Below are 24,348 nucleotides of genomic sequence, written 5' to 3' on the forward strand. Positions count from 1 at the left end.
TTTTAATGTCATTGTTTCAGGTCTCACCAATTGCACTCCCTTGTTAGAGCAAGTTATTATTAGTTTTATCCAGGAAATGGCACAGTCAGTCTGCTTCAAGAAACCAAGGATATAAAATACCAGTGAACTGGGTTTGAAACCACCACAAAGCCTGTTCCCTATACTGTTGGTTGATAAATGTATTTGTAAATGTAGAGATTAATGTGACATTATGATAATCCCCACATGGACAAACATCTTCCACAAACAACACATGGGGCAGGTAGGGGACATTTCACTGGACAAAACGTGTGCTGGTTTTGTATAAGAACAGCAAGATTGAAGGGACTCTTAACTTAAGTACAGGACATTCTGGGTTAATTATTTGAGCAAAAAACAATTTTATACCTTTAAATATGTTCCCCTTGAAAAGAAAGCAACAAAGATTAATTATTAAACAAACTGTTGGTTATTTACACGTGTGTTGGTGTATTGCTTCCTTGCAGCCTGTAAAGTACATATAAAGTTGAATCAACATGAACATGATTTAGTATCTACAAGACTGACCATGGGTCGAGAAACCAGCCACTTAAGAGTTTACATTCAGTTTAGATTAATCAAATTTAGCTAATTTGTGTGTTATGTTTGGTTTGAGAATATCCAGGTTTAATGCTGGACACCATTGATCAAGGTTTAATCCACTGAGTGGTCACAAGTTCAAATCTATTATAGCCCACACAATACTGCATGTTCAACATGGCAATTCAGAAGATTTTTAGTTATAGTGGTTCACGAAACAACTTTAGTTTCACCGACAAGTGAAATGTACGAGATCTTCATAAATTTAATTAGGAAACCAATGTAGATCGCTAGCAAGATAAGTATTTTCCTAACTGAGTGACCGTACTGTAGCTACATGGCTGAATTTTGGTTTCCCCAAAATGCTAATTTTACCCTCTTACGTATATTAACTCTAGCAATTCAATTCACACTTCAGGTTATTCAAAGAGTGGAATGGCATAAAATTCAAAATCAAGTATTGCATTGAACATACTGCAACTATGTAACTAAACTGTTTAAGGTCCAATCAAACTAGTCAATCGCACGGTGTAGACCGCCGTATCCGTCTGAAATGCGGCATTACAGCGCGGTAACTCATGTCTCGCGAGATCTAGTGGATTTAGTCCGCACTTTGTCAGCAGTCGCTTGTTCCTCCATTTCGCTGCGTCGAAAGTCTCCTCCCCGCAACCGCTAGATTCAGCGATCCAAACCCAGTCTCTCTTGGACCGTTCTTTAACTTGATCTCACGAACCTGCCAGTACCTCGTTGGGTACCGAGAGATAGTTTGGAATAGCCTCTTCACGGATTGAGTACGATTTGACGCGGATGGCGACTCCTTCAACGAGAATTTAGTAAAAGAAAACTGCTCGGAAATTTCAGGTAGGTGGGAACTTAAGATGGCGGCAGTGAGAGGAGGAGGGGGGAGGGGGATAGGGAGGAAGTGTAAGGGGAGGGAGGGGGGTTATTTGGATGCGGTGGGGGTACTTGGACATGGCGGGATAAGTTTGCTCTCTTAGGCATTGACTTGATAAACATAACCTTGGAGAATAACAGCCTAATTGGGAGGACTGTAATTTTAGGTCGACTTAATTTGGCGAGCTAGACGGCACTATAACCATACATTTATTGGCGAAAACTGTGAGAACGCCAATGCTGTCTGACTTTACCAAATACGTTTTCTGTCAGTCTGATTTGAGTTTGAATTGGCAAACTTGAAACGTTGACCAAGTACCTAGCAATGCTAGCTAAATACTGTAGCAGCAACATTAACCAGCTCCCTATTTTCACAATTGTCAACTGTAAAAAACCAAACACTGATCAACAAATCAAGCAACAGTATTCAACTTCATTTATTAATAGGCGGTTAATTGGTGGCCTTCTTAACTTCTTAATAATCGCAGCATTGTCAGTGCAGACATTAACATTAATCCGAGCATAAATCTTTAACTCCAATGACTGCAAATTATATTTAAACACTAAAAAAACAAATATGTATCTGACAGGCCAATGACGAACTAAGTTAAATTTAATTGTAAAAGTTTAAAGTATATTGCAGGATTGTTGACTGTCATCTTTAGATCATACACATGACCCCGCGTAGTGACGTCATTGCCCCCCCCCCCCGGCTAACACATTAGCAAGCCATGTAGCGGCATATGAAAGAATAAGGACTATACTTTTACGTACTATAGTTACAGTCAAGAAGTCAATATGAACATGTGGTTCTGTTTAGACCGCTGGGTTGTCGATATGTCTATCTGGCTACATAACTCAACCCCTTCTGTTCACGCCGCTTGAGGGTTCAGTCAACTAGCCAGTCAGCGCGTCTGAAGCTAAGCTATCGTCAAGTTTTCCTCGTAATCCCACACGGAGCACCGGCCAGTTAAAACCGAAAGCCCATAACGCTGCACACACACACATGCTCATAGATGGTTTTCATGTTTAGACAAGATGCCTGTAGCGTTCTTGGTGGTTTCTACAAAGGCCTGTGTGCGCTGCAGACCGCTGCAACAGCCGCCACACCACGGCGGGCTGCCGCCGCAACTCACTCAAGTTCTATATGACGGTTATTATTGCTAACGAGGAATACACTTCACGTCGTGCCCGTTTACGTCCAAGTATAACCTACGATTTATGATCACAATCGACTGATGTATAGCATTAGCTGGATAGCTTATTAGGCTAGCAAAGTGAGCACTGAGGCAAACCTGTGACCTAGCCTGTCGGCTAGCTTGCTACATAATGAGAACGATTTCAAGTGTAGCTACGAGGCAAGCACTTTCAGGAGTCAACACTCATGGAAGTTGTACATCACTGTAATGCTTAAACCTCTATTGCAGATTAACGTAAGAATCAGCATTATTCTGTACCAAATTAGATTTCCCATGTCATATTAATCCCATGCCACTTCATAGAAAGCACGTGTAGGAAAGGTTTGAGGAAGTTGGCATCACAAAGCACGTAACTGAATTGAGAATTTTTATTTTACTTGAGCTAATTTTTTTTCTTTATTTTCTTTTATGATTATTATGCCAAGTCCACTTGAGCTTATTTGGTTTCACTTTTTTGTTCCTTAGATGGAGTGGTGTCCTTGATCTCAGCATCCTGGAAGTGGAAAGCACTGAAGAGACTGGTCCTACTCCACATACAGGTAAACACTTGCATACTAAGCCTTTGTTGAGCATATGCTAGGGTACTCGTCAAAGCCAACCGTATTGGTTTGTAATAGAATTTATTCAACTGAAACTAAGGTTTGTGTAATTACTCATGTGTAAATGTATAAATATATTTGTAATTTTTCAAAATGTGACTGTCCTGCATCGTTTTAGGCGCAGTGTGTAGCAGAGGACGTCCAGAAGGAGAAAAACTCGGGGAGGAGGTGGTGCAGGAGTGCACCCCTCCGGTGGTGGCTGTGCTGGGTGGCATCCCTGCGACTGCACAGAATGTGGCCGGGCCACCCCAGCATGCCCTGCAGCCGGTCGCAGCTGCCCCCCTACCACCACCACCATTGGTCAGCCCCACCACCGACTTGGAGCAGCAACAAGGGAACATACACGTTGCAAATAAAGAGCAGACCACCAAAGTGGCTTGGCAAAACTGCAACACCAAGGAATCGGAGGAAAAATCAGCCCTGGAAAGCAATATTGTGGCTGTCCAAACACAAGTGGTGTCAGCTGCTTTTAGAGACTCTCAGAATCTCCCAGAAAGACTTTCAGTTTGTGAGACCGACAGGAAAGAGCAGGATTTGCATTACGGGTGTAACACTGATAAAAAAAGCCTTGCACACATGGAAGCAGACATGGCAGAGGACACTAGCATGGGCCACTGCCAAGACTGGACTCCTAAATCAGGAGTTGCAGGAGACATCCCTGCTCTTAAGACAGAGAAGGGACCCCTGGCTCCAGAGAATGCATATCTGGAATATAAATTGGAGACTGGTCAGGAGGAATTCTCTGGGACACAGCACAAAGCTGGAGAGAGCACCCACATCCTCCCAACGCAGTACAGTTCAGCAGTGTCAACTACAGATAAAGCAGCAGATGGAGATCACAAGCAACCTGCTGGCATGCAGCAGTCCCAAAATCTACCGCTTGCACACTCAAGCCCAGGAGGCCTGTTGCCTAACCCCGATGTCCAGCAAGACGTGCAACAACCTCTTGCAGCAACAATCATTACAGCATGCAGTGAGATATCCAGTGAGCCTGTCAATGCCCGGAATGCCATGTGTGCACTGCCGAGCAAGGAGATTGGTGTTGGTAAAGAGGAGCATGAGTGTTCAGGTACAGGAGCAGCTGAGAAACAGGAGCAAACATACAGTGAGCAGTGCCCAAACTCAGCAGGCTCTTCTAGACTGTCCTCTTCCAAGGGAAATGGACATGGCACCCCAAATGACACGGATGAAGGTGATGGATACCTCCCTAAAATCTTACATCAACCTTCCCTTCCTGCAGTGGAGACTGAATTGGCCTCTACTACACAGAGAACAACCATCCCTAGTGTTACCTTGCCTCACAAAACACCTAGTTCCTCTGACCAGCCAGAGAACGCACAGGCTACCCAAGAGAACCAGCTGACTCTGTCGCTAGATGGAGATCTGTTTGGCAGCATGGCTGTTACAGAAGTACTTTATGATATTTCTGTTGAAGAACCAAAGGTGCCGGGGGATGGGACGTGCACTCTCAATGTTCAGGCCCCCAGAGTGACTGAAGGGTCCCATGTACTGGTATGTGGCTCTTCAGATGTGATTATTAAACAGAATGACTGTGCCAACAGTATACAGATGACTCTGTACCCAGATCGCCAATCGGATGGGAGCTGTCTACTCTCACTCACAGACAAATGTACAAATTCAGAGGGATTAGACTCAAATGAGCCATGTCTCTCTCAGACCAGCAATGACTGTTTGATCCAACAAGGACAAGAATCCCTTCAAACAGATTGTAAGTTCTCACAGATAATATGTCTAAATGATGGCTTCTCTACACCAGATGATATAAACGTGGGTGAGAAGCAAGATGAGGGCACAGAGGCTCTTTCTGGGCTTAATACTGTTGAAGTGAAAGATTTTATTGATGTAGGTATCTTAATGCAGCCAGGTATGGAGGACACGTGGTTAGTTGTTAGTGAGTCTTCTCCACTGATAGATGGGCAGTGTGAAAGCACAGAGGATGCTGAGATGATGGACATTGACACAGAGACTGTGGTGCACTGTCCTCAGTCTCAGCCATCTGTTGCTGTCTATGAGTGCACAGTGCCCTGTTTTTCCTCAGATGCTATTCATGAAGATGTAAAGCTGCTCTTACCTGAAAAAGGAGATGAAGATGCTGCAGATACACACACTTTTGAATCTTTAACAGGAACATTGGCAGGGGAGCTTGACCCACTGTCCTCTTATCCCTCAAGTGTTTTTGCCTTACACAATGCTTCATCTTGCCCAAAATCTGTAACTCTAAGCCCTTCTGAGAGATTACCTTCTGTGTCCTCCACTCAAAAAGAATTGCCTCAAATTTGCAAGCAAAATTTGGTTCCAAAGCTGTTTTGCTCCACGTTTGCTATATCAGATGCAGCCCTGATCAACACGCTCTCCTCTGAACAAGAGGAGCAGGTAAAGTTGACAGAAAATAAACCAGATGTATCCTGCATTTCTCTTTCATCTGGTGCTATTGATCCAAAGCTGCTCGTCCTCAAAAGAGGTGAGACTCCTCTACTTAAACAACCTCCTTCCATGTTAGCCAGGACTTCCAGGAATCAAAACCCACCTGTCCAGTCTGGCGCCCCCATTGATGGCTCAGGCACACTCTCTGCAGAGTGCCTTTCTGAAAATGACTCAGTGCGTGAAGGCACAGCTGTTCCAGCGAAAATGGAGGGCCCAGCAAATCCCCCCAGCTTTCCTGTCCCACACGCTCCCCCCAATGTTACTGCTTCATTCTTGAAGGATGAGTACAATAAAGAGGCCTTAATCGAATCGGAATATTCCCTAGGGTTTAAAGACCACATTCCCCAAGACGGGCCTCTCTCAGACCCTGCTACATCTTCCCCAGCTCAGTCCCGTAACCTGCCTCCAACGTCGGGTGCTATGTGGAGCAGTGTGTGCAGTGCCATCACTGAGGGGAACCAGTCTAAACAATCTCCAGCCAGCCAGCCATGCCAAGATTCCATGTCATTGGGGGGTGAGCTGGAGGTGGAGGAGCAGCACTTGCCTGTTCAACACTTGGCTGAAAAAGATGCTCAGCACAACGCATCAGGACAGCTTGACGCTTCTGTAGGAGAGAGCAGTGATGGAGAGGCGGACAGTTCTATAGAAGCCCAGACTGATGACAGCATCGTCATGCCCAGTCCTGCCCCAAACAAGGTATGGATGACATCATCAAGAGGGCTTTTCTGTGATTGATGCAAGTGATGTAATGATGCTTTATTATTATGATATAAAGCATGGTGATGTGATGTAATGATGCTTTATTATTATGATATAAAGCATGGTGATGTGATGTAATGATGCTTTATTATTATGATATAAAGCATGGTGATGTGATGTAATGATGCTTTATTATTATGATATAAAGCATTGTGAGTGCCCTGTAACGCTCGCTTATAGTCACGTGTCTGGATATTTTAGAGCGCTGGCTAAGTCAGGAGTGGTAAGAAGACGAAAAAAAGCAGTTGAAAGTTCACAGAGTAGTGTGTGTGTCAACTCGCTGTTAACTGGCAGTGTTTCAGAGTGTGGTGCTCTTCATAGCCTTGTGAATGCCATGTTCCCATTCTGTTGGGTCTAGTAGGCTGCATGTTGAGCCATGTGTGTTTTGCAGCATGGACAGAGCAAGACAGACAATCGGGCCTTCATACTGAAGGTAAGAGGTGTCAGAATCTTCTCCAGACATCTCGCATATTGAGATTGTCAGTCTGAACATCGCCTACTGACACTTCCTCTTAGAATTCTAACATGGCTGGAAGCTTATAGAAACATTTGTGAAGGTCAGAGCTGTGGTTAGTTACACTCACAGTTGTGTGTTTCACATATAAATAACATGAAGAAACAAAGTGGTTTAATGGGTGTATTTTTTTTTTCATTTTTTTTCTCTTCACCCAGGTGACTACTTCTCTATGTGGCCTGGTTGTAGTTGTCTTTATGAAAGCCTGTCTGGTCTCACCCTTTGTTCTTGACTTCTCTTGCTTTGTTTATTCTTGTATTTTATTTTGTTTTCTACATGTATTTTTTTGTGTGGCCCTATCTAGGTTCGCCAGTGGATAGCAGGCAGGACCACAGCGGGCTCCACTCCCTCCACCTCTCGCACGCCGTCGCCGCCACCACCTGCCTCGTCGTTAGGCGACTGGAACCAGGCTCACGTAGACAGGGCTTCGCCTCTCTGTGGCTCTCATGGGAAACACACACTGCCTTCTCAGAGCTCTGGTGGAGCCTCTCAGTCAGATCAAACGCTTACCCAGCGGTCTCGCTCAGAGAAGCATGCCGATATGGCGGAACTGGCCAAGCATGTGAGTGAAGTGTTTGCTTTTTGGTTACTGCATAGGCCAAGGTACCCCAGGAAGGTACATGGTTTAGCTACTTGTGAAAGGCCTAACGAATTGGATTAAAAGATGTCAGTCATAAAAAATTTACTTTTTTTGATGCAGGAAGCAGAGATCGAGCATCGTACACTTGCTTTGAAACGTGAGGGGTTCTGGTCCCTGAAACGTCTGACTCGCGTGACCGAGCCGGTGCGGCCCAAGGTGCACTGGGATTACCTCTGTGAGGAGATGCAGTGGCTGTCTGCTGACTTTGCACAGGAGAGGCGGTGGAAGCGAGGGGTGGCCAGAAAAGTGAGAACCCCCTTTCTCTCTGTTTTTGAACTTGTCTGTTAAGAACATATGTCCTTGTATTTTAAAGTGCACACAATGTTGCAGGTGGTGCGCATGGTGATGAGACACCACGAGGAGCTGCGTCAGAAAGAGGAGAGAGCGAAGCGCGAAGAACAGGCCAAACTGAGGAGGGTTGCTGCTTCCATTGCTAAGGAGGTCCGCGCCTTCTGGAGCAGTGTTGAAAAGGTGACGCACCTCCTACCTATGCTGAAATACTTCCCCCTATGGTGATCTCTCCTGTTAACAAATGATCAGGACTAATGCCGCTGGCTACAATTTGAGTATAAATGATACACCAAAGCAAGCTAGTCAGTCATGTTTTGTTTGGAATCTGAAATTAACCATGTGTTTTCAAAAATCTTCTGGCTTCGCTACTTGTGTTTTGTTGTCTGAGATTTGTCTTTCTCACATGTCTCTACACACAGGTAGTGCAGTATAAACAGCAGTCTCGCCTGGAGGAGAAGCGCAAGAAAGCCCTGGATCTCCAGCTGGACTTCATCGTGGGGCAGACGGAGCGCTACTCGGACCTGCTCAGTCAGTCGCTGCAGGCTACTCCTGCCCCCAGCACCAGCGTTACCCCCCAAAATAAGCCTCTGAATGTCGCTGATGATGAAGGTGAGAACCCATGCTGTAACCCACGCTGAAAACTGGTTTGTTGTGAATGAGTTGGCTGGCTTCAGTTTTATGATCACACATCACTAAATACTACTAAATACTATAAGTAAAGGGTTTTTTTTTTTTTTTTGCGTATTGGATTCTTTGTTTCGTTTTTAAAGACAAAAAAGTCTTTGACAACAGTGATTTGATACTAGTAGTTTTACCTTGTAGATGGGAAAGTTGAAAAACCAGTTGTATGTTCCAAGTTTTAAATAGCTTATTTCCTCTGCAGACAGAGACTTTGAGCCTCCATGCGAGGAAGAAGATGACGAAGAGACAATTGAGGTGGAGGAGCAGCAGGAGGGGAATGATGCAGAGACCCAGAGAAGGGAGATAGAGCTTCTACGGCAGGAGGGCACTCTTCCGCTGGAGCAGCTCCTGAGTACTCTCACTCTCCCTCAGGTACTGCGAGTCAGAATGTGTCCAGCCCATTGTTACTGTTATACAGTAGTAACAGTCCACTAATATGCATCTTTTGAAAGGCATCTGCTCACTGTAAAGCATGTTTTATTTAACAGGACTCTGCATCAGAAGAGGACGCTTCAGATGCTTCGTCCTCCACAGTAGAAGATGAGGACAAAGAGTTCTCAGCTAACGAGGAAGATGGTGAGCAGTTGGACAGCCTTATGTTTATCTGTCGAAAAAAAAGTTTAAAACTTTTATTCAAGCAAAACATTATTATGTATTGTTGATGATTGCTCTCTACATTCCTAAAGCGGAAGACATGGAGGACACCATTGCAGCCCAGGAGGTGATTGAGGGAGACGGAGGTCATGAAGAAGAGCTTGATGACCTTGCCAGAGAGGGTAACAAGCATCACTTTTAGTGTTGTTGGCTCTGTGCTCATTGGGGACTTTTGCTAACCTATACACATAAAAAAAAACTTTGGGCATCATTCCAGTCAAGTCCATTAAGTTATTTATTCATATTTTACTTTTGGATCGCAGCTTATGTGTTATCTTGTTTACTTGGCTCGCTCTCAGGTGAGATGAGCGTGGAGGAGCTGCTGGAGAAGTATAGAGGGGCATACACGTCAGACCTTGAGGAGCCCTCAGCCTCACCAGACTCCTCGGAGTCGGAGGGTACCGAAGAGGAAGAGGAGGAAGAGACAGAGGGGGATGAAAGTGATGAAGACAGTGGGACCTCCTCAGGTATTTTAGTGTGCTTGTCCAAGACTTCTAGCATAGTAGTAGTAGTAGTAGTAGTAATAGTGGTGGTAGTGGTGTTAGTAGTGGTAGTAATGGTGGTGGTAGTAGTAGTAGTGGTAGTAGTAGTAGTAATAGTGGTGGTAGTGGTAGTAGTAGTGGTAGTAGTAGTGGTAGTAGTGGTAGTAATGGTAGTGGTGGTAGTAGTAGTGGTAGTGGTGGTGGTAGTAGTAGTAGTAATAGTGGTGGTAGTGGTAGTAATGGTGGTGGTGGTAGTAGTAGTAGTAGTAGTAATAGTGGTGGTAGTAGTGGTAGTAATGGTGGTGGTAGTGGTAGTAATGGTGGTGGTGGTGGTGGTGGTGGTGGTAGTAGTAGTAGTAATAGTGGTGGTAGTAGTGGTAGTGGTGGTGGTGGTGGTGGTGGTGGTAGTAGTAGTAGTAGTAGTAGTAGTAGAAGTAATAGTAGTAATGGTGGTGGTAGTGGTAGTAATGGTGGTGGTGGTGGTGGTGGTAGTAGTAGTAATAGTAGTAGTAGAAGTAGTAGTAGTAGTTCCTCTGGGGCCTCGGTGTAAAGCATCACAATCCCAGAGCAGCCGCAGCATCAAAACACGCCAGCATTCACAGATGGGAGGGTGGGGATATAGAGAGACACAAATTATGGTCACAGATTGTCCTCTCGACAGGACAATAGTCTGTGAGCATGCAAAAAATCCCCATAGCACATACAAGCATTGAAGTGACACAGACAGTCAAGCAGTGAGAGGCGTGTTCATCTAGACAGGTGGGGGAGCCAGAGGTCTGGCACAGTTTTTGTGTCAAAGTTTGCGATGGAAAGCGAGAGCCATCCTCTGACCTCTGTGTGGGGGAGGGAGCAGGTCACCAAGATGACGACCTGCAGGGAGAAATTTGTTTGGGCGGCAAATGTAGATAAGCGAAAATGTAAATTTAGTGAGAAGCCTGTCCAGTTTGAGCAAGAGAAACTCAAGTCAAAGTTAGCGGTCCCCAACTGATCCAACTTCACCCGTAGAGCTGTGAGCCTCCATGATCGAATCATGTTTTTACTAATACTAAAAGTTTGCATTCCAACAGCTCTACCCATCTCATCAATCGTGTTGGGCAATGTCTGCGGGTGTTCGATAACTGACCCCACTCTAGTAATTTAATAGATATATGCAGATAAGCTTGCCTTGCAGTGTTCCCAGGTTGTAATTTCTATAAGTATATATCAATGATCTATAGAAATTCAAATGATGGTTCTGTTTAACTTCTTTCACTGTTTGAGAGTTGTAATGAGCCATTAATTTTTATCTCTATAATTTATAGTCTTCTTATTAACTGAACATTTAGATTCGGCTGAAGGTCAAGACAGTGATGAAGAGGAAAATGCTGAAGCAGAGGAAAGTGATGATGATGACGACGATGATGATGAGGACGATGGTGGAGAAGGAATGGAAATTTTACTGAGAGAAGGAGACCATAGCCCCTCGATTCCTACATCTCCACGTCCGAAAAAGGAGATCAGCCATATAGCTGCTACTGCCGAGAGCCTCCAGCCCAAAGGATACACTCTAGCCACGACGAAGGTAGCCGCTCTTACCAATTGGCCAAATCCTTCAGCTTGGTTGTTTTTGTTTTGTTCAAGAACATAGTCAGCCAATATTAATATTATTAACTAAATATTAAATATTAACTATAAGTGGTTTGGATATGGTAAAGGTTTAATAGTTCACTGATGATTGATCATGTTTTTGCTTTTCCTGTACTCAAGGTGAAGACGCCTATCCCCTTCTTACTCCACGGCACCCTGCGTGAGTACCAGCACATTGGACTGGACTGGCTGGTCACCATGTATGAAAAGAAGCTCAATGGTATTCTGGCAGATGAGATGGGACTTGGTAAAACTATTCAGACTATTGCTCTGCTAGCACATCTGGCCTGTGAGAAGGGTGAGAGAGCTCATGTACAAGTGGTCTGCTTTTAAACATGAACGAATAATGGCGTTTGTCGCCATAGTCAGTGTATGATGCAAGTACACTGATGACATCGCACAATATCTTGCATTCTCACAGGTAACTGGGGACCCCACCTGATTATTGTGCCCACCAGTGTGATGTTAAACTGGGAGATGGAGTTGAAGCGCTGGTGCCCTGGTTTCAAAATCCTCACTTACTATGGTAGCCAGAAAGAGCGCAAACTCAAGAGACAGGTAGGCCTGAACCTTTGGTCCCCTGCGTTTAGTAATAATACCGTCCACAGCTGTATGGGCCTTGTGTGCTTGTGATAAACTTGTGGTAGCCTTTTTCATCCTTCTTCTTTTGTTAGGGCTGGACCAAACCCAATGCCTTCCACGTGTGCATCACTTCGTATAAGCTGGTGTTACAGGACCATCAGGCTTTCAGACGCAAGTCCTGGCGGTACCTCATTCTGGATGAGGCTCAGAACATCAAAAACTTCAAGTCTCAGCGATGGCAGAGTCTGCTCAACTTCAACAGGTGTTTGCAGGAACAATGGTTCTTGATTTTGTTTATGTATCAGAGGGTTCTTTTGTAAATAGTATGTGGGCTGTTGGTCGTAATCCGTCCACAAAGACAGACCTGAGTTGTGATGGATAGGATGCGCTGTACAGGTGTGGCGATGATTTGAACATCTGCTGTTCTCCTGTTTTCTTTGTGCGTGCTGGTTGTTGCGGCCACAGTCATCGGCGGCTGCTGCTCACAGGTACACCCTTGCAGAACAGCCTGATGGAGCTCTGGTCACTCATGCACTTCCTCATGCCACACGTCTTTCAGTCGCACCGCGAGTTCAAGGAGTGGTTCTCCAACCCGCTGACTGGCATGATTGAAGGCAGTCAGGAGTATAACGAGGGTCTTGTTAAAAGGCTTCACAAGGTGGGTTAGCCTCATTTTAGCAGAGCGACTGAATTTGCTGGTTGTATGAAAAATGAAAAATAGCGGTGACTGTTTGCAGACAGATGCAGGTCCAGCAGTGGTCGTGCTCCCCTGGTTCACACCTGGTTCACCCCTGGTTCACCCCCACCCTGTCTCTGTACTTCAGGTGCTGAGGCCCTTCCTTCTGCGGCGTATCAAAGTAGACGTGGAGAAACAGATGCCCAAGAAGTATGAGCATGTTGTGCGTTGTCGCCTCTCCAAAAGACAGCGCTTCCTCTACGATGACTTCATGGCACAAGCCTCGTGAGTGTGTAGAATGCCTTAATGATGGTGACGAGACATTTTCTAGGGCCTTGTGGAAAAGAAGGACTAGGCTTATGGATTTTGATTTTGTTTTTCATTGGTTATTGAGTGGTAGGTAATATTTGTCTGGGTGGTGCTCGATTAACCCCACCACCCCCCCCCCCCCCCCCCAGTACAAGGGAGACTCTGGCCAGTGGCCACTTCATGTCTGTGATCAACATCCTGATGCAGCTGCGTAAAGTGTGCAACCACCCCAACCTCTTTGACCCACGGCCCATCCAGTCCCCCTTCATCATCCAGCCCGTCATCTACTCCACCGCATCCCTGGTCTTGAAGGCCTTGGAGGTTTCCCCTTTCCAGGTGAACATTTTTAGACTGGTGACTACCCAGTGCCTCTAAAGGTGTATCCATTCCAACTTTCATTGTCCATTTGTTTGCTGGAATGAAGCTGTGTACTAATGTTTGTTTGTTTTTCTTTCTGCTCCCACAGCGCTGTGATCTCTCTATGTTTGACCTGATCGGTCTGGAGGGACGTGTATCCCGTTACCAAGCGGACGTTTACCTTCCTCGCAGGAGAGTGAATCGTCAGCTGATTCAGGAAATCATGGAGTCCCCTGAGCCTCCACCCAGACCAAAACCAGTTCGCATGAAGGTCAACAGGTAAGACATTCACGGTTCACTGTCCATTTGAATAAATATTGCTTGACAGATGATACTGTCATCAGAAGGGTTTGCGGGCTGTAATCCAACAATGTATTTTGAACATGTTTATGTAAAGGATGTTGCAGCCACTTCCCAAATCCGATGGGCGTTCAGCGGTGACAGCTAACACCCCAAGGCCTACGTGTCCTGTTTCTCCTGCTGTCCAGCCTCCAAGACCCCCTCTAATCACAGAGGTCACCCCTTCTCAGGCCCCTCAAGGTCAGCAGTGCTCCGAGCAGCCGGTTCCTTGTATATAGAAGTGACACCAGGTTGTCATTGCCTGTCCCTCACTCTCTCTGGTTGGGTTTCAGTGTGTCCCGTCACCCCCGTTGCTGCTCCGCGAGCGCCCCTGTGTCCGAGCGGCTCTTCTGCTGGGGCCGCGCTTAGACCCAGCGCTCCTCACCCAGCTGTGGCTGCTCGACTCCCGGTGACCTCTGCTGCCCCGGTGGTGTCTGTTCCCACTCAAACCTCCAGTAACGTCATGACCCAGAGGGTCCTTCTTAGCCCGGACATGCAGGCTAGATTACCATGTGAGCTCACCACACCATTATTTTGCTTTGTAATACAGTGTATTATTATTGTTATTATTATCATTGATCTTATATATTCAAAATGGATATTTTGTGTTTTGCAGCTGGGGAGGTGGTGAGTATTGCCCAGTTGGCCTCCTTGGCGGGCCGTCCTGTGTCGTCCAGTCAGGGCAGTAAACCCGTCACCTTCCAGCTGCAGGGGAACAAGCTCACGCTGTCGGGCGCCCCACTGCCCACGCCCCAGCCACGGCCCGTTCAAGGTGAGCGTGCCCGTATGCCTCCGCACGCTTGCATGAACGGCCACGGGGAAGGGTTATTTCCTGCACGCTTGTAGCCTGCAAGTGTTCGTGCGGTCTATGGCCTAACGTTTTCTCCTATGGTTGTGCCCTTTAGGGAATGTAATGCATCTGGTTTCCAGCGGTGGGCAGCACCACCTTATTAGTCAGCCAGCTCAGGTGGCAGTCCTCCATACACTTAGTCAGTCAGGTAGCAGCTCAGCAAATCCCAACCCTGCCAGCACAACCCCAACGTGCTCTGGACTAGCAGTACCCCTCACTGCTGCTCAAGGTACTGGTGCTGTCCTTGAGTTTATCCTTACAGTCACTCGCACAGTGATGGCTACACAAGCCTGGGTACCAAACTACCTGTTACTCAGCAGAGCAGGACATGGGTAGTCTGGAAATGGTTGCATGGTTTTGGCTGGAAATGGTGTTTTTAAAAAAAGGCGGTGCCTTGTTGGGCATTGATAGAATAGTGTGTATCCGGAAAAGCAGTTTTATTTAAAACATGGGCCGTATATAAACTTTATAATGTTACAACTACTGAAGGACACATGACTAATATTGGAGTGGTGAGTTTCAGGGAAGCCCTCTGGATCTTCATGGATGCTAATTTGTTTGTAAAAGCTCTTTCACCAACAAGTATATGCTGTGCTTATAGACACTGATATTTCAGTGCATTTCTTTCCTTTTACATTTGGAGTAAGACGCCACTTAAGATGTCACTTAACACTTTGAGACTTTTCACTGTGCTTTTGTGTCAACCGCAAGCTTAATTTAACAGGCATTTGGACATTGGATAAATGCTTACGGAATTTGCCGCAATTTCCAACAATGTTTTGCTTTGGATTCTTGCCTGAGCTTTTAAGAGCTAGAAATTGCCAGACCTAGTGATGATTTAGCTCTGCTACTGTAATCCATAGTATGGTGCCCAGTCCAAAGAATTGGCAGTTTGACCATGTTCAATCTCGAGTAAAAACATTAATATACCGTTTTTCATCCTTTCATTTAGTACCATCTTCCATGGTAAGTGGACCAGGAATTGTAAAGATTGTCGTGCGCCAGGCAGCAGGCAAAGAGAGTGGGCAGGTCCCCACTCTTGCTGTGCCTCCATGTCCCCGTGTTGCTCCGCCCCAGTCGGTCTTGCTCCACCCACATGGTACCCCAAGCCCTGCTCTCAGGCCGACTACTCCTCAACAGCCTCCCCAACGACCTCCTGCTTACGCTGCACCACCTCGAGCTCCTACCTCGGCCCCTGGCCAAACTCCGCCCCCTCGCCCTGTGCTAAAGGTGGTACAGGGATCGGCGCCGAGCACTGGGCTAGGTGAGAGGACACTAAGTAGGATTTGTAACAGTATTACCTGTGTGTGTGTGTTATACAGTAGAATCTTACTGGCTTGTTTTGAGTTTAAGCCTAATAACTTTGTGTTGCGTGGTGACCTCTATACTGCTTCTTGTTCCTGTAGCCAAGGTGAATGCTTCGTTAGGCAGTGAGGAGAGCAGCAGTAGTGATGTCCTCACTCTCCGTATGGGCAGTGTGAGGCCTGCGTCCTCCTCTCAGCGCCCCAGAGTCCAGCCTCCACCTCCACCACGATCCCCCTTCTACATGGTATAAATTAAACATTCTTGCACAATAATATGGTTGCTCGGGGCATGTATATACTTTCAATCTCCACATCTAAAATTCAAGCCTCATCTGTCATTTAATCTCAAGATGATGCATCTTGGCCTTTGTTCCCTTTCTGACAGTCATGGCTTTCAGACTGCCGCAAGTCCCAGAGAAATGACCGGATCTCTCAAATCATTCGGGTCAATGAACTGCACTGCAATACCAAGCCTGTATATGGGAAAGAAGTGCTGGCCTTCCTCACCTTCCTGACGGGAGTCGGTCCCACTCCGGCCCGCCCCGTCCCCAACAGTTGGAGCCACTCAGGGTACAGCTCTTGTCTCACTGCTCAGTCACAGCTAACGAGGGACTATCTGGACCAGAGCAAGATCCTGCGGCAGGCCATCCACAACTCCGAGGAGAGGCTTCGCTCGTTGTCTGAAGTCATGGAGCGGTATGTGTTTGTTTTTTTATTTTATTTTATTTTTTACTATTTTATCGTCAAACCCTGCTGCGCAGAGGGGACACTTCGGTTCAGACGTGTCCATGTTTCGCATACAAATTGCCCTGTAGCTGTTGCCCTTCCTCACTCCGCAGGTTCACGTTCGTCATCCCTCCAGTGGAGGCGAAGCCCATCACTATGCACTGCTGCCATCCACCTCCTTCTCTTGGTCACAAGCAGGCTCTGTTCTCCTCCATGTTGTCGGCCCACGTTTCTCCCCTCACACGTATGCTGCACAGCATTCAGTGCAGTATGCGTACTCAGTTCCCTGACCTGAGACTTATCCAGTATGACTGTGGTGAGTACCTCATGATCACCCCACCCCACCCCCCCAGCTCATGTAGGGTTTCAATGATGTCAGCACTGTGACTTGTGAACATTTTTAGCAGTAGTATGACTGCAGTTTCCAATATGAGTTCTCATGGGTTGTAACAGTTTTTTTTGGTTTGTATTTTAGGCAAGTTGCAAACACTCCACCTCCTGCTTCGAAGGCTGAAGGCTGGAGGTCACCGAGTGCTCATTTTCACCCAGATGACCCGCATGCTGGATGTGCTGGAGCAGTTCCTCAACTACCACGGACACATCTACCTACGGTTGGACGGCAGCACACGAGTGGAGCAGAGGCAGGTAAGTGATTTGGGAGCTTTCTGATGGTTGTATGCGATCCCTTAACTATCAATATTTCAGCCACTTTTAGTTATTTTTGTTTCACAACCAAGGTTTCATTTTAATCAAAATTATTTATTTTCTCTGCTTCTCAGGCCCTCATGGAGCGCTTTAATGCAGACCGCCGCATCTTCTGTTTCATCCTGTCCACCCGTAGTGGTGGTGTGGGGGTGAACCTGACTGGGGCTGACACTGTGGTGTTCTATGATAGTGACTGGAACCCCACCATGGACGCTCAAGCCCAAGACCGCTGCCACCGTATTGGGCAAACTAGAGATGTTCACATCTACAGGTACCTGCTGGAGTTGTGGAGATTTCATTTAAATCATTGGCCTGTAAAGATTTTGGACTCCTCAAAACAGTATGCCACATAGAAGAGAGGCTGGGCAGGTGCTTTTATGGAAGACAATGTCACGACATTTTGACTTATAAATAAATAGATAAATAATTTTCATCTATTTTCTTTAGATTGATCAGCGAACGCACTGTGGAAGAGAACATTCTGAAGAAAGCCAATCAGAAGAGGATGTTGGGAGACATGGCGATTGAAGGAGGAAACTTCACTACTGCCTTTTTCAAACAGGTATGTTTTGTGCCTTTCTTCTTTTGTATTATGGCTGCCATAGTTGCTAATGTGGTTTATGTAAAACATGTTATCGATTTCTCCTCCTTACAGCAAACTATCCGTGAACTTTTTGATGTCTCTGAGGGGGAGAAGAAAGAGGCAGAGTCGAGTGTTCCCACATCAGATGATGAGGAGTCCATTAATAAACAACAAACCACTATTTTAGAGCAGGTAAGAGTCATTGAATTTTACAAATAAACATAGTCATTGTCATCTTGGCAAGCTTTGCTGCAGTTCTATTTGTTTCAAATGACTAAATGATTAATCAATCCTTCTATAAGGCTTTGTGTCGTGCTGAGGATGAGGAGGACATAGTGGCTGCTTCTCAAGCCAAAGCGGAGCAGGTGGCTGAACTAGCAGAATTCAATGAAAATATTCCTCTGGATGATGGCGAAAGCAGAGACCATGAAGAGGAGGAACTGTCTAAGGCTGAGCAGGAAATTGCTGCCCTAGTTGAACAGGTAATCATTTGTCTTGATATGACTAACTGTCTGGCCTTTGACTGCTTCCATTGTGTCTTATCAATACTGTTATTCATCCCAACAGCTCACTCCCATAGAGCGATATGCCATGAATTTCTTGGAGGCGTCGCTTGAGGATATTTGTAAAGAAGAATTGAAACAGGCGGAGGTAAACTGGCATTAATTGAGAATGTACTAAGCTAAGATCGTCATGGTTGTAAATAATAGTATGGTAGTATTAATGCCATTTAATGAAATATTTAGATGTTAAAATACACAAATGCAATTGTCTCATCTTTACAATAGGAGCAAGTTGAAGCTGCGAGGAAAGGACTAGATCAGGCAAAGGAGGAGGGGCTAAAACTCCATCAGTCATCGGACAATGATGAGGAGGACTCCATGCCTCCCACTCCCGAGGAACATCCTTCAGCACGCCGCACACGCAAACACAAAGAGAAGGGAGCCCCCTCTACGAGGGTCAGTGGCAGGCTTAGAGGAACACCTGCTAAAACGGGCGACGATGTGTCTACAGTACGCTCATCGTCAGACATGGAGAAGGGGAGGAGGGGGGAGATGCTGATCTCTGAGCCCAGTGTCAGTCGTGCCGGTCTCAAGTCCCCCCAGTCTAGAGAAGTGCCTGACAGACCTCGTATTGGTCTACGAGGGAGAGGGGCAACCAAAGAACCTGTGGCCTTCCCAGCACACACCCAGCCAGAGCATTCAAAACTTCAAACCGATCAGCAACTCTCTGATTTAGAAATGACACAAGATTTAGTCCCCAAGTCCAGACAGGCACTATCCCCAAATCAGCAGCCCCTCTCTCCCTCAAATTCAGTGGCTTCAGCTGCTGCCTCTCCATCAGTGGACAGAAGCTCTATTGGACACACTTCTGTACTGCCTTCACACAGAGAAACGGGAGATGAGCATGGAGCAGAGGCACACACTGATACTCCTATACCAGACATAGGAGAGCGGGGAGCGTCAATATCTATGGACTCCACCTGTTCTTCTGAACATCAGCTGGAGCAGGATGGCCAGAACTCACAGGCTTCTCCACACCCACGTTCACCACGTAAGCGTCAGACTGCTGATGGAGAGGTCTTAAGAGGCCTTCCAGAAGATTCCCCATCTGCTAAGGTTCTTAGGAAGCTTCCTGGCCGCCTGGTCACTGTGGTTGAGGAGAAAGAACCGAGGCGGAGGAGGAGGGGGTGTAGTATGAGTGGGGGCGTGCACACTGAGGGTTCATCAGAAGAGACAGAGCAGGCTGAATCGGCTCATGATGCACCCCCCTATTCTCCGGATCGAGTAAATCAACTGCTCAAAGAGAAGACTCTTCCTAAATCGCCTTCTGTGTCACCCTCTCAGACACCGCAAGGGCAGGATCAGGTCTCCCCATCGTCACTGTCAAGTCCGGGGAGAGGGTACCACCCATACTCTCCAACACACCATTCACCAGATATGCCTGTTCTTAGGAATTTACCAGTGCGTCGGCGCCTGGAGACGGAGTCTCGTATGGCTGCCCAGTTAGGAGAACAATACCCAGGCAGAGGAAGAGGCCTAGACCGACGCACTCCAGTGTCACCAAAGAAACAGGAACCTATTTCAGCTAAGGACAACACTGCCACCCCTGCTGTTGCTACTGATCCCAGTGCAGCCGATCCCAACGCAGCCAATACCATACCAGTGAAGCGAAAAAGGGGTCGACCTCCAAAAGCAACGTCTAGGCCACCAGAAGCCCCAGAACAAAAGATTCCTGTAGTTCAGAAATCAATAACTGAAGAACAAAGTCCGTCGCCCCCGATAATAAAACGAAAGCGGGGTCGACCTCGCAAAGATTCCACCATAAATATAGCAGATGGTGGTAAATCTGAACAAGCATCAAGATGTCCAACAACTTTTTCCCCATCTGTTGCACAAGAAAACCTTTCCTCTGTAGAAATTAATTCTCCTTGTTCTGTTGTTAGGCCTTTCATTTTGCCCTCTGACCCTGAGTGCCCAGTACTAAGCTCTCCATCTGATGTTCCTTCTGCATCATCTAAAGCTGCTGATTCTACACTCTCTCCTAAAACAGACACTCAGTCCACTACACTCATTCCTAAATCTCCAGCACCAAATGAATCTCAGATAAAGCTAACGTCCACATCGCAACTCTCCTTTGGTGATGATCACACCACGCTGAATGTTAAAGCTTCACATTCTGATTCTCCAACTGGTTCAACATTGACTTCACCACAGGCAATTCCTACAGAAAATATTACTCCAACAAACACAAAACCTTCGTCTTCACTACAGCCTGCTGTTCCCATAAGTGAGACGTGTGCTAACTCTGTGCCAGCCCAACAACCTGCTCCTTCATCTACAGTACCCGTTTCTCAAGATAGTCAAATCTACACCGTGTCTTCAGAACTGACAGCTATTACAAGCAAAGACGCGGTTCCAGAGCCATTGCTGAAATCCAATCAGAGTGCTTCACTGCAAGACTCAACCTCATCGATGGAATTAGTGATGCAGCACCTTGAAAGCAACTTGGCAACAGCAGTCCCTCCTGATACCTCTGTTGGTCCCACTAGAATTAGAAGCCCTCCGCATTCTTCAGCCACACCTGCAGAAACGTCTAGTGAAGTTATATCTATACCGACCATGATCACTGACCACCTTCAGCCTTCCTCAATACCGACTCCTGAATTGTCCCAGCCTTCCATTGCACTCAGCACACCAGAAGCTGCACAGGAATGTACATCTAATCCTAACCCGCCAAAGACTGCTGCACCTCAGTGTCAGGCAAAATGTGAACCAACAATAACATCTACATCTTTAAGCCAAATCTCTGTAACCTCTGCACCTTCCCCAGCATCCCCTGACCAAATGACAGTTGATCCTCCTCTGTCATCTGTTTCCACTCAGAGCAGCACACACAAGCCTCAGTCCCCAGCAGAACAGAACATAACTGAGTCTGAGAAACAGCAAGGCCATAAAGTACCAGAGAAAGAGGGACTGATTGAAAGCAAAGAGGAAATGGAAATGGAAAATTCTGGAAAGCCAGAGCAAGTAGAGAGTGGTGATATTCAGTCTCAGGCCAAAAGGAAGAGAGTGGATGATCCAATGTCTGATGCATCACAGCCTACGTCCTCAATCTCGGAAGCAGTGATGCAAACTGCTCCTGAGAGCGACAGTTTGGATAAGCCACTAGAAGAAGAGTGTCAGACGGAGCGAGAAAACAGAGCCTCTGGCAAAAAAAGAAGCATTAGCAGACAAAGTAGTCAGGAATCTGTCCGATCCTCCTCTCCCTCTTCTGTTTCTTCCTGTGGCACTCGCTTGTCTTTGTCAAAAAAGGCTGGAGAGAGCAGGATGCCTTCAAAAAGAAAACGAGTGGAGACGGACTCAGAAAAGGAGAGTGCACACGGAGAGGCTCCTAAAGATCCAGTGACTCCTGTCAGAAGACGGTGTTCAAACTCCTCATCCTCATCCTCAGACTCTGAAGACTCAAATGGCCAGAAGAGACGTCTTACTCGCTCATCACATAAGAATTTGGAGGAGTCTCAGAGTGACAAAGGTGAAGAAAGGACTAACAGATGCAGGAAGAGGTCAGATAAGAAGAGTCCTCAAGCTACCACAGAGGGGGAGTCCAGTGGAGTAACGTCTAATAGGACAACCCGTAAGTCCACAGGCCCCCAACCTGCATCACAGCTGGCCACTCCAACCTCACCAGAGCCTGAGGTGCTGGGCAAACGTTGTTCAGCCCTCAATGCTGCTGCCAAACTCTTGGCCATGAGAGGACGGGGACCAGATGCACCAAGTCCTAGCTTGAAGGGTAAATCCGCCGGACAGCAAACTGTCTCTGATAAAAGTACTAAACCTAGAGGCAGGCCAGGACAGGACTCCCCGAAAACAAATTCGGTTCATAAAACTGGTAGCGGTCAACATACCCCTACTAGTTCTACTGATTCCCCACAGTCGACCCCCGGGGCAAGTGTTTCTGCAGCCCGTTCTACTCGGCAGCGACCAGGCAATCTGGTGCCTCCTCTGGCATCTGAAAACAAACGGGCAAAAAAAGAGGAAAAGAAAAAGACCTCTGAGCAGAAGGAGGAGGCGGAGGACGAGAACAGGGAGACGAGGTCCTCAAGGGGTCACAGCGCATGCAGCAGTATAAGCAGCGAAAGAGCAAGCAGCAGGAGCCGGAGCAGTAGTAACAGCAGCCAGTGCGCGCACAGTCTGAGCTCCCGCAGCACCGGGCCACCACGTTCTCGCTCACGGGCTGCGTCCTCTGGCAGCGACACAGAGAGAGGCAAGTGCAGGCAGGAGAAAACGGGAGGGAGCAGAGGTCGTGAAAGCAGGAGAGAGAGACGATCGCAGAAGCATGAGAAGCCCGAGTTGAGCGCTGGGTCCAGCGAGGGGACCCCTGACAGGGTGCTACGGAGTGTTGCCGCCTTGGCCGCAGCCCAGGCACGGACTCCTGCTAGCAACACCCGCTCCTCCTCCACCCAACACAGGCACTCCAAGACTTGATCAGGACAAAAGGCAGAACTATGAGGTGGTGAAATTAACTAGTGAGAATTGCAGTGGAGAGGGGACACATTTTTACGGGTTTTGAGGAACAGGGATCAGTCTTTAAAACTTGCCATTCTTTAACACTGTCAGTGAGGAGGGGGTAGGATTGAGTCCGTTGCACTTTGCGATAAAGAGATGAACTCGCTTTTGGCGCATTCTCACCTATGTCAAGTTAAGCCATCTTCAGTGTGGAGAGGGGGCATCGATGCAAGACAGATGGGAGCAAAAAGGGTACCTGTTCAAAATGTGGGATTGCTGTCGTGGTGACTAGCTCTAGACAGTGCCTCACCATACTACAAGGACTTTGTAAAGCTGGGCAAGGGGCAAGAGTTGTTGTTAGTTCACACTATGTACTGTAATCAATTAAAGACTGGAATACTAAAAGAAGTATGTGTTAAGAATGGGTCACTTAGGTTGTACCCTTTATACAGAGTTTACTTGTGCTGCAGAGCGGATCGCGATACATCATTTATGCTACATTCAAATGATTGAGTGGGATTGTACAATTGTTATAACATTTTTAAACAGTTGGGTTCTGACAAAATGTTTGCCAGCCGTTGACTATTGTTTGTTTCAAGTCGGTTAATAAATTAAGAATGTTGTGGTTCCCTCCAGGGTATGAAGAACAGAACAGGTTGGCTAATGTGATTTTTGCTGCACTATGCTGGAGTTAGTCTTCACTCAGACCTTGTCTTGTGTAATTCTTTTCCCCCCCTGTTCATTACTTTTACATCCAGCCTGCATTTTTCATTTGCACATCTCACATGACCCTGGTGTGCATTATGATGGGGCTTTTTTAACTCAATCAGATATACTTTTCTGGTACCTCACACAGTATGTACAACTCTTGAGCTTGTGATGAATCTTGAAGTCTGCTTGTCATTCTTTCTGGCAATACAGATGTGAGGGGAAATCTTTTTCCATCTTTTCAAGGTATTAGTCTATGGTCTATTTTTGTTAACTTGTCAGTCTCACATCATTGTGACAAAGTGAGAGTGCCTGTTTATCCATGTAGGAGGTTCATCCCTGTATGCCTTGTTAAAGAAAGTTTGGGATTCAAACATTTTTAATGTTAAAAGTGTAATAAAGACATTTTCCATCCTAAACCACAAGAGGTACATCTCTGTTTGCAACCAAATTGAAAATGCCTCTTAAGTGTAAATTGCTGTTTTCAATAGAAGTCATTTTTATGGCAAGACTAAATGGAAATACTCTTGCAAGACCCTTCAGTATGGATTTTTTTTTCTTTCTTTGCTTCTCTCCCAGCTGAACTTTGGCAGTCGATGGGTTGTCTTTGTCCCATTTTAAGGGAAGAGACGTCTTTTGGGGATTGCTGATAGAATGTGGTGATGGTCTTATTTTTATTTTGTTTGTGTCTAATTTGTTACATTCCTTATGTTCCCTTGTAATTCCGCATTGTTTTACTTGAAAGATTGAAACAACAAATGTCGGTTGAATAAAAAGACCAAAAATAAATTTCAGTTGTCATTTGTTGCTGGATGCGTCTTCTGAATATTCATTGATCAATGACGCTGTGGATACTAC

At 46.4% G+C, this 24,348-nt stretch overlaps 1 protein-coding gene across 4 annotated transcripts; it reads left to right on the forward strand.

Annotated features, from left to right (window-relative positions):
- The first annotated feature begins 1,156 nt into the window (after positions 1 to 1,156).
- On the forward strand, positions 1,157 to 24,279 carry srcap (Snf2-related CREBBP activator protein). Of its 4 annotated transcripts, none has more exons than XM_077000435.1 (35): positions 1,157 to 1,419; positions 3,117 to 3,190; positions 3,369 to 6,391; positions 6,846 to 6,887; positions 7,273 to 7,530; positions 7,669 to 7,854; positions 7,939 to 8,079; positions 8,319 to 8,508; positions 8,783 to 8,952; positions 9,069 to 9,156; positions 9,267 to 9,356; positions 9,534 to 9,701; positions 11,042 to 11,277; positions 11,463 to 11,640; positions 11,764 to 11,900; positions 12,017 to 12,186; positions 12,390 to 12,582; positions 12,749 to 12,885; positions 13,059 to 13,245; positions 13,376 to 13,545; positions 13,664 to 13,806; positions 13,899 to 14,117; positions 14,222 to 14,377; positions 14,511 to 14,684; positions 15,408 to 15,719; positions 15,862 to 16,004; positions 16,145 to 16,455; positions 16,599 to 16,801; positions 16,961 to 17,130; positions 17,265 to 17,461; positions 17,638 to 17,752; positions 17,846 to 17,965; positions 18,076 to 18,255; positions 18,341 to 18,424; positions 18,562 to 24,279. In XM_077000435.1, the coding sequence occupies exons 3-35, from the start codon at positions 3,827 to 3,829 to the stop codon at positions 22,759 to 22,761; spliced, it is 12,033 nt and encodes a 4,010-aa protein (XP_076856550.1). In that variant the 5' UTR covers positions 1,157 to 1,419; positions 3,117 to 3,190; positions 3,369 to 3,826; the 3' UTR covers positions 22,762 to 24,279. The 4 variants fall into 4 exon arrangements, with proteins under 4 accessions (XP_076856550.1, XP_076856553.1, XP_076856552.1 ...); XM_077000436.1 differs by lacking the exon at positions 1,157 to 1,419 and adding an exon at positions 2,218 to 2,885; XM_077000438.1 differs by lacking the exon at positions 14,511 to 14,684.
- Positions 24,280 to 24,348: the final 69 nt, after the last annotated feature.

This window comes from Brachyhypopomus gauderio, chromosome 3 (genome assembly GCF_052324685.1).
Source record: "Brachyhypopomus gauderio isolate BG-103 chromosome 3, BGAUD_0.2, whole genome shotgun sequence".
Lineage (NCBI taxonomy): Eukaryota > Metazoa > Chordata > Actinopteri > Gymnotiformes > Hypopomidae > Brachyhypopomus > Brachyhypopomus gauderio.

Bases quoted from the DNA above. Each gene is read 5' to 3' on its own strand.
- srcap (XM_077000435.1), top strand. From the start codon at position 3,827: ATGGAAGCAGACATGGCAGAGGACACTAGCATGGGCCACTGCCAAGAC. The intron at 12,886-13,058 runs GTGAGTGTGTAG...CCCCCCCCCCAG, and splicing joins GACTTCATGGCACAAGCCTC to TACAAGGGAGACTCTGGCCA. The intron at 13,546-13,663 runs GTAAGACATTCA...GTTTATGTAAAG, and splicing joins GTTCGCATGAAGGTCAACAG to GATGTTGCAGCCACTTCCCA.